This window comes from Coregonus lavaretus (assembly GCF_964263955.1).
Source record: "Coregonus lavaretus genome assembly, chromosome: 12".
Classification (NCBI taxonomy): domain Eukaryota; kingdom Metazoa; phylum Chordata; class Actinopteri; order Salmoniformes; family Salmonidae; genus Coregonus; species Coregonus lavaretus.
Genome location: NC_139999.1, coordinates 28,589,802 through 28,599,866, shown reverse-complemented (window position 1 = coordinate 28,599,866; position 10,065 = coordinate 28,589,802). Strand labels below are relative to the sequence as shown.

Genomic DNA, 10,065 nt, shown 5'->3' with positions numbered 1-10,065 from the left:
TAATGAATTACTTTAAATCCCTTTGTATGTAATCCCAGCAGATCTGACCACTTGTTTATAGCTGCACTAGGTTTGGACAGGCTTCCTGTGTAGATTAAAAGGCACTGCACATGATAGCCTCCATATGGAGCCTCTGACCACATTTTCAGATCAAGCATAAATTGCCTTTAAGACACAGTGGAGCCGGCGCGACATATGGCTCAGAAAATGTACCTCAATCCAGGGATGATAAAAGTGTTGTAGTTTTGCACTTACCTTTTTTTCATATAGGTACTGTCACTTTAAATTGCACAGCGAAATTGGAAAACTGTTACGGATTGGCACCATTTTCGGGATTGACACAGCTTCATGTTTTCTGGGGCTTTGGATCTCTGCTAGCTATCCAATAAAATCATGTAAGTATTTATTTTCTCCTCATGTTTATAATAACGTTGATCAACTAACTAGCTCGGTGTTTCAAATATGCGTATTTCTTTAAAAAAACGAAAGTCTACAACGCCCAATTTACCGGGATTGGGTGTGAAGCTCTCTCGGCTAGCTAGTTAGCTAACTTTCATGCAACAAGTGCTTGTTCAAACTAGCCATATAGCCAGCAATTGTGCTAATCCTGGCCCCGACCTAGTTACCAAAACAAAGCTATAACATTGATTTATTATTTAGGTAAATGTTGGGTCTGTAACGCGTTAGTTAAATTGCATGTTTGGTATGAAGGGAGTTTTGGGAACGCTGCTGATTTAACGTTAGGTAGCTAGTTTGCTAGCTTGTTAGATGTTCATTCTGAATACGAGACATTTTCCTGGCTTTATCGACCAGTTGATACTATCTACGTTACCTAGGTAGCTAATGTTATTATGCGGATATCTAGGGTAGATCGCTAGTGATGTTCGCTAATTATCAATATTAACTAGCTAAGTTAGTTCATATGGTTACTGCTATGTTGCTTGTAACTACTTTAGTAGCTAGATAACCATGACTTTAGTTAACATCAAGCCTCAGTCCCCTGACCTTTTCGCTAGCTAAATTCTGAATGGCCGGCCTAGCTAGCTAACTAGACAAGCCATGAATATACATAGCTAGCTACATAGCCTACATTGTAATCCTATGATGAATGTGATAAACCAACTAGTTACGTCATCAGTTTGACCAGTCATTATTTTTTTGTATCTCTGTAACGAACACTGTGGTTGTTGTATGTTGCTAACGTGGCCAACCAAAGTCTGATTGATTGTTCCAGGCAGTGAAGATTTCAACATTCGTAACTCGCAGCCAATAGCCTGGAAGGAACACTTGCAATTTGAAAGTGCTTTGCTATTTCAACGTTTGATTCCTGGATTTGTACCTACTTTAGTCCCTCATTGTACATTTCGCTTTCTTGGAACATTGGCGAGCTGAACTTGGTCGGAGAATAGTAGGACGTCTGCTATCTGCATCCTCATCCACTGGATGCAGCTGACACACAAGCACACCTGTTATTGTCCAGAAATGCCAGGTGCCTCGGCTGCAATGTCCAGCTCAGGTGCCAGGTGGTGTGATTTTCCCCTCTAAAAGGCCCTGTTTGAATACTGAAGAAAGTATCCCAACTTCCTTCCTACTTTCCCTCCTTGAAATAATCAGATCTGAAAGGGCGGGATTGGTGAGAGCAGTGGGTTGTTAACCTTGCTCTCACTTGTATGCCAATTTGTGATTAATACACAGAGGGAGAGGTACAGCTTGGTACCTGCCGTCAGAACAGGCTGTAGTGGGGAAGTGTTGACATGAGAACTGAGAGAGAGCATTTTTTACATTTTTTTTTTTACATTTACGAGCGATTTTATCCAGAGTGACTTACATAATTTTAAACATTTTTTTCATACTGGCCCCCCGTGGGAATCGAACCCACAACCCTGGCGTTACAAACGTCATACTCTACCAACTGAGCTACATCCCTGCCGGCCATTCCCTCCCCTACCCTGGACGACACTGGGCCAATTGTGTGCTTGGAGGGTACTATGGTGTTGAATGCTGAGCTATAGTCAATGAACAGCATTCTCACATAGGTATTCCTCTTGTCCAGATGGGATAGGGCAGTGTGATGGCGATTGCATCGTCTGTGGATCTATTGGGGCGGTAAGCAAATTGAAGTGGGTCTAGGGTGACCGGTAAGGTAGAGGTGATATGATCCTTGACTAGTCTCTCAAAGCACTTCATGATGACAGAGGTGAGTGCTACAGGGCGATAGTCATTTAGTTCAGTTACCTTTGCTTTCTTGGGTACAGGAACAATGGTGGCCATCTTGAAGCATGTGTGAACAGCAGACTGGGAAAGGGAGAGATTGAATATGTCCATAAACACACCAGCCAGCTGGTCTGCGCATGCTCTGAGGACGCGGCTAGGGATGCCTTCTGGGCCGGCAGCCTTGCAGGGTTTAACATGCTTAAATGTCTTAATCACGTTGGCCACGGAGAAGGAGAGGCCACAGTCCTTGGTAGTGGGCCTCGTCAGTGGCGCACTGTGTTATCCTCAAAGCGGGCGAAGAAGGTGTTTAGCTTGTCTGGAAGCGAGACGTTGGTGTCGGCGACGTGGCTGGTTTTCCTTTTGTAGTCCGTGATTGTCTGTAGACTCTGCCACATACGTCTCATGTCTGAGCCGTTGAATTGCTCAGACACTCCCATTGCAGATATTTATTTTCCACCCCTGCACTGGGGACTGAGCACTCCCACACTTAATGATGACGTGTTTTTGAGTGCAATGCACTTATGGCGGTCTGACAGGAAGGATCTCAAATTAAATGGGTAAATTCTGGAGACCGTAGAGTGGGACAGGACGTGTGTGTGTCTCTCTCCTATCTAAACCGTCTCTGTTGCCCTTACCCCAGGGCCACTCCTGCTCCAGAAGGCTCCGCGCCTGGCACCCGCCGGCTACAACAGACACAGACCCAAGTGGACGAGGTATGACCACCCCCCGCCACGCACCCTTCATTGTAAACATATACAGCGTACACAATTCTAACCCCGCTGCCTCCAACAGGCACCACTCCCTTATCTGATGTATCAGCTGTTGTCAAACACATGTATGTCTGAAAAGATGGTTCTCTTCCTCGTCAGTGTGCAACAATTCATACTAGAATTCTCGTTCTCTTGCCTACGTTTCTTATACATTTACATTTTAGTCATTTAACAGACGCTCTTATCCAGAGCGACTTACAGTTAGTGCATACATTATTTTATCGAACCCACAACCCTGGCGTTGCAAACACCATGCTCTACCAACTGAGCTACATCCCCTGCCGGCCAAATCCCTCCCCTACCCTGGACGACGCTGGGCTACGACACCCCATGGGTCTCCCGGTCGCGGCCGGCTACGACAGAGCCTGGATTCGAACCAGGATCTCTAGTGGCACAGTTTAGCACTGCGATGCAGTGCCTTAGACCACTGCGCCACTCGGGAGTATATGCAGTGTCGGACACACTTATGCAGTGTCGGACACTCTGGATACTTAAAAAAAGAATGCTAAACTGATCCTATATCAGCACTTCCGCTTTAAGACTCTTTGTTAATATGGGCACATACAGTGGGGCAAAAAAGTATTTAGTCAGCCACCAATTGTGCAAGTTCTCCCACTTAAAAAGATGAGAGGCCTGTAATTTTCATCATAGGTACACGTCAACTATGACAGACAAATTGAGAAAAGAAAATCCAGAAAATCACATTGTAGGATTTTTAATGAATTTATTTGCAAATTATGGTGGAAAATAAGTATTTGGTCACCTACAAACAAGCAAGATTTCTGGCTCTCACAGACCTGTAACTTCTTCTTTAAGAGGCTCCTCTGTCCTCCACTCGTTACCTGTATTAATGGCACCTGTTTGAACTTGTTATCAGTATAAAAGACACCTGTCCACAACCTCAAACAGTCACACTCCAAACTCCACTATGGCCAATACCAAAGAGCTGTCAAAGGACACCAGAAACAAAAGTGTAGACCTGCACCAGGCTGGGAAGACTGAATCTGCAATAGGTAAGCAGCTTGGTTTGAAGAAATCAACTGTGGGAGCAATTATTAGGAAATGGAAGACATACAAGACCACTGATAATCTCCCTCGATCTGGGGCTCCACGCAAGATCTCACCCTGTGGGGTCAAAATGATCACAAGAACGGTGAGCAAAAATCCCAGAACCACACGGGGGGACCTAGTGAATGACCTGCAGAGAGCTGGGACCAAAGTACAAAGCCTACCATCAGTAACACACTACGCCGCCAGGGACTCAAATCCTGCAGTGCTAGACGTGTCCCCCTGCTTAAGCCAGTACATGTCCAGGCCCGTCTGAAGTTTGCTGAAGTGCATCCAGAAGAGGATTGGGAGAATGTCATATGGTCAGATGAAACCAAAATATAACTTTTTGGTAAAAACTCAACTCGTTGTGTTTGGAGGACAAAGAAGGCTGAGTTGCATCCAAAGAACACCATACCTACTGTGAAGCATGGGAGTGAAAACATAATACTTTGGGGCTGTTTTTCTGCAAAGGGACCAGGACGACTGATCCGTGTAAAGGAAAGAATGAATGGGGCCATGTATCGTGAGATTTTGAGTGAAAACCTCCTTCCATCAGCAAGGGCATTGAAGATGAAACGTGGCTGGGTCTTTCAGCATGACAATGATCCCAAACACACCGCCCGGGCAACGAAGGAGTGGCTTCGTAAGAAGCATTTCAAGGTCCTGGAGTCTCCAGATCTCAACCCCATAGAAAATCTTTGGAGGGAGTTGAAAGTCCGTGTTGCCCAGCGACAGCCCCAAAACATCACTGCTCTAGAGGAGATCTGCATGGAGGAATGGGCCAAAATACCAGCAACAGTGTGTGAAAACCTTGTGAAGACTTACAGAAAATGTTTGACCTGTGTCATTGCCAACAAAGGGTATATAACAAAGTATTGAGAAACTTTTGTTATTGACCAAATACTTATTTTCCACCATAATTTGCAAATAAATTCATTAAAAATCCTACAATGTGATTTTCTGGATTTTTTTTCCTCATTTTGTCTGTCATAGTTGATGTGTACCTATGATGAAAATTACAGGCCTCTCATCTTTTTAAGTGGGAGAACTTGCACAATTGGTGGCTGACTAAATACTTTTTTTCCCCACTGTACGTGCTCATTTGAGCTCAATCTGAATTCACTTTAGAAACCAACAAACTCTCATATTCATTACTTTTTTCCCTAAAAAATGTGTGTGTAGGTGGTGGATATCATGCGTGTGAATGTTGACAAGGTTTTGGAGCGTGACTCGAAGCTGTCGGAGCTGGACGACAGGGCGGACGCGCTGCAGGTCGGAGCCTCCCAGTTTGAGACCAGCGCCGCCAAACTCAAGAGGAAGTTCTGGTGGAAGAACTGCAAGGTGCAGTGTACACACACACACCCACACCCCCACAGAACATCCTGTTGAGATGTTTAAGTGTGTTTGTTGTTATCTGTGCTCTCCAGATGTGGGCCATCCTGATAGCTGTCATACTCATCATCCTGGTCATCATCATCAGTGAGTATAGCTCTAGGTGGAACAGTATGGGTTGGTGGGGCCAATACAACAACACTGGGAACAAAGGTTATGACTAGGTCTTTCCTTTGTGGTTGGCTGTAGGCAGGTTTCCATTGACCCAGATTTTTTCAACAAAAGCTATGTCACGACATGTAATGGAAACGGCAACTATAGGAGAAATGTTCTAAAGATCAAATTTTTTTGTCCGTACGATGGGTGGATAATTCTATTGTCAAACTTTCTTTATTGCCACAAATTATTTTTGAATAAAGTATGCTTGCTGAATAATTTAAGGTACGCGAGGCAAGTGATGTCATCACTTAACTATAAATCTCCACTCCACATTTAAGTCTATTTTTCAACTCAAAAAATAATGTTTCTTTGCAGAACAAAGATTGTCTTTGATCTACAGGAGTGCAAGTTTCATCATAGCATGGACTGTGGTGATACGTTGGCACATGAGAATTATTAGAATATGGCACATATTAGTCAATACTTTCATTCTATTAATGCTGGCTTTTTGTGGGCTACCTGAGACATGAAGCAAATTAGTTAATGCGCAATTTTCCTAAATGGATAATGTAAAAACTGCAACCACACCATTTTTATTCGACACAAGACTTTTGCGGAAACTTTTTTTGTGCGACGTTGTTAAGTCCAGCTGTTTTTATCGACACAATGGTTCAATGGAAACTCACCGTAGCAGGCAATTGTCACATCTCTTTTCTTTGCAAACTTTCTAAATGTCTACAGGTTCATGGAAACGTAGCTAGTGTCTGTCTAACTCCTCTCTGCCTTCTGTCAGTCTGGAGCCATCCGTAAAGAAGCAGTTGTTGGAGGCGGAAGAGGAGAGAAGCGAATGATGATGAGGAGGAGTGAGTGAACAGCTGAAAGTCTCAGAAACAAGGTCTCATGGTTTAGCCTACTGAGTGCCAAAGCCCATTCTCTACAGCAGTGGTTTTCCCCCTGCTCCTGGAGGGCCTGTCCAGTGAGATTTAGAATGATGCATTGCAGATAGCAATGTACTGTATAGAACTGATACCATTCTGTGTGATAGAAAGTTGTGTTAATTCTGCACAATAACTTTTCTATCTGCAACCCTCTTGAGTGTACCTGCTGAATAGACTCCTGTTTCAACTACATATAAAGTTCAAACACACACAATGCAGCCCTCCAGTATCAGGAGTGAAGCACACTACTCAAATCTCTCCTCAACATTTTTACATTTTCTTTTTTATGTTTTTATTAGTAATAATAGATGTGATTGTGTGAGGCAGAGTGAGACAAGTGCCTTTGTGATACACTCGCTGTGCTGTCCTGTCAGTCTCCACTGTAATATTGGGATGTGCTAAGGAGTCAAACCCTTAAACACACACACCAGTGTGAAGTCCCACACCAGTCATCGGATCAGAACACCAAATGACTGATATGGACTGTTGGATTATATTATTATATCCACAGACCGAAACCAACTGGACATGACTGAGATTCAGTCTTGACCTTCTTCCCATCTCTAAAGGGACTGTGTGTGTGACCCCAATATGACGTGGGCTTGGGTTCAGAGAAACTCTCAAGATGCCAAGACAAGCACACATGGGCCTTGTTTATTTTCTGTTGGTCTGCTCGACCAACGTGACTGACAATGACACCTCTCATGGAAAAGTAGTGCCTTAAGTAGTGATTCTTGTCAAAGCACCAAACAATAGATATCAGGCATCACCTTATATTCGGGTGTAGGGCACGGCGGCGGTCCTCTGTAGCTCAGCTGGTAGAGCACGGTGCTTGTAACGCCAAGGTAGTGGGTTCGATCTCCGGGACCACCCATACACAAAAAATGGCATATTATATTATGACCTTTCTGCTAATTTGAACATAGAAACACAGGCAAAAGACAGCCAAGCCATATCGAACCAACATACGGAACCAGCAGTGCCTTCCAATGGTCTGCGTTTTCATGCCCACACACACATACTATGCTATGGTCTCTTCAGCCTCCTGCTGTGGGAGAGCTCTACAACCTTTTCATTATTTTATGTCAATAAATGTATTTGTTGTTTAAATATCTTTGCTGTGTAGTGTTGGTAATCTTAAAATAAACTGTGTAGTTTTTTTTTGTTTTTTTTTGTTTACTTACTGAAATGCCTTTAGTTGCCATGGTAACTTTGCTGCTGCAGTGAAGAGCATCATGGAGGTTTGAGTTTTGGAAGGATGATGTGTCATGCTCCGTGCGCGTCACCCCCTCCAAAGGTGCCAAAACCAAGGGGCTATTCTCTGGGGTGCAATGCTACGGATCCTTCAGATCGAGGTGTATTGTGTAGAACCAATGTTACTGTCTTGTAGAAGAGATAATTGTTTGCTCTATACATTGAATAAACTCCAGCTCTGTCAAGAAAGCCTTCGCCAAGTCTACCCCCTCCCTTTGTGAATATTAGAAACAAGTGCAATTCTACAATGTTGCCTTACAATGTCGTGTGTCTTGCTTGAATAAAAACAGATTTGACTTTTATCACCAGTCAGTCTACAATATGTGTTCTGTCAGAGTATGAATTGGAGACTGTTTCTAGATTTAACAATGCTGCAATACTTTACATTTCGAAGGGGTTGTTGGCAGAAACTGTTGATCAATCCTAGCTGGGCTACTCAACTCAGTTGCTAATCGACTTTCCCAATCCCAAATCAACCCATATACACAACACTACATGACCAAAAGTAGAACATCTCATTCCAAAATCATGGGCATTAATATGGAGTTTGTCCACCCCCCCTTTGCTATAACAGCATCCACTCAGTGGTGTAAAGTACTTCTTAAGTAGTTCTTGGGGGTATCTTTACTACAGTGGGGAGAACAACTATTTGATACACTGCCGATTTTGCAGGTTTTCCTACTTCAAAGCATGTAGAGGTCTGTAATTTATATCATAGGTACACTTCAACTGTGAGAGACAGAATCTAAAACAAAAATCCAGAAAATCACATTGTATGATTTTTAAGTAATTAATTTGCATTTTATTGCATGACATAAGTATTTGATCACCTACCAACTAGTAAGACTTCCGTCTCTCACAGACCTGTTAGTTTTTCTTTAAGAAGCCCTCCTGTTCTCCACTCATTACCTGTATTAACTGCACCTGTTTGAACTCGTTACCTGTATAAAAGACACCTGTCCACACACTCAATCAAACAGACTCCAACCTCTCCACAATGGCCAAGACCACAGAGCTGTGTAAGGACATCAGAGATAAAATTGTAGACCTGCACAAGGCTGGGATGGGCTACAGGACAATAGGTAAGCAGCTTGGTGAGAAGGCAACAACTGTTGGCGCAATTATTAGAAAATGGAAGAAGTTCAAGATGACGGTCAATCACCCTCGGTCTGGGGCTCCATGCAAGATCTCACCTCATGGGGCATCAATGATCATGAGGAAGGAGAAGGATCAGCCCAGAACTACACGGCAGGACCTGGTCAATGACCTGAATAGAGCTGGGATCACAGTCTCAAAGAAAACCATTAGTAACACACTACGCCGTCATGGATTAAAATCCTGCAGCGCACGCAAGGTACCCCTGCTCAAGCCAGCGCATGTCCAGGCCCATCTGAAGTTTGCCAATGACCATCTGGATGATCCAGAGGAGGAATGGGAGAAGGTCATGTGGTCTGATGAGACAAAAATAGAGCTTTTTGGTCTAAACTCCACTCGCCGTGTTTGGAGGAAGAAGAAGGATGAGTACAACCCCAAGAACACCATCCCAACCGTGAAGCATGGAGGTGGAAACATCATTCTTTGGGGATGCTTTTCTGCAAAGGGGACAGGACGACTGCACCGTATTGAGGGGAGGATGGATGGGGCCATGTATCGCGAGATCTTGGCCAACAACCTCCTTCCCTCAGTAAGAGCATTGAAGATGGGTCATGGCTGGGTCTTCCAGCATGACAATGACCCGAAACACACAGCCAGGGCAACTAAGGAGTGGCTCCGTAAGAAGCATCTCAAGGTCCTGGAGTGGCCTAGCCAGTCTCCAGACCTGAACCCAATAGAAAATCTTTGGAGGGAGCTGAAAGTCCGTATTGCCCAGCGACGGCCCCGAAACCTGAAGGATCTGGAGAAGGTCTGTATGGAGGAGTGGGCCAAAATCCCTGCTGCAGTGTGTGAAAACCTGGTCAAGACCTACAGGAAACATAGATCTCTGTAATTGCAAACAAAGGTTTCTGTACCAAATATTAAGTTCTGCTTTTATGATGTATCAAATACTTATGTCATGCAATAAAATGCAAATTAATTACTTAAAAATCATACAATGTGATTTTCTGGATTTTTGTTTTAGATTCCGTCTCTCACAGTTGAAGTGTACCTATGATAAAAATTACAGACCTCTACATGCTTTGTAAGTAGGAAAACCTGCAAAATCGGCAGTGTATCAAATACTTGTTCTCCCCACTGTATATATATTTTTGACAACATTTTACTCCACTACATTCCTAATGAAAATAATGTACTTTTTACTCCATACATTTTCCCTGACACCCAAAAGGACTAGTTACATTTCAAATCAC

General features: G+C 43.6%; 1 protein-coding gene across 2 annotated transcripts; it reads left to right on the top strand.

The window, feature by feature from the left end:
• The first annotated feature begins 257 nt into the window (after positions 1-257).
• LOC311137943 (vesicle-associated membrane protein 3-like) lies at positions 258-8,025 on the top strand. 2 transcript variants are annotated; one of them, XM_084172566.1, is made up of 5 exons: positions 258-395; positions 2,855-2,927; positions 5,217-5,375; positions 5,462-5,513; positions 6,267-6,337. In XM_084172566.1, coding segments are annotated over exons 1-5 (306 nt in total). In that variant the 5' UTR covers positions 258-393; the 3' UTR covers positions 6,287-6,337. The 2 variants fall into 2 exon arrangements, with proteins under 2 accessions (XP_084028692.1, XP_084028693.1); XM_084172567.1 differs by having other exon boundaries at positions 267-395; positions 6,319-8,025.
• Positions 8,026-10,065: the final 2,040 nt, after the last annotated feature.

What these genes read in the sequence shown, in the direction of transcription:
- LOC311137943 (XM_084172566.1), top strand. An exon ending in TCTGGTGGAAGAACTGCAAG is followed by an intron (nt 5,376 to 5,461) that starts GTGCAGTGTACA and finishes TGTGCTCTCCAG; the next exon opens with ATGTGGGCCATCCTGATAGC. An exon ending in CATCCTGGTCATCATCATCA is followed by an intron (nt 5,514 to 6,266) that starts GTGAGTATAGCT and finishes AAATGTCTACAG; the next exon opens with GTTCATGGAAACGTAGCTAG.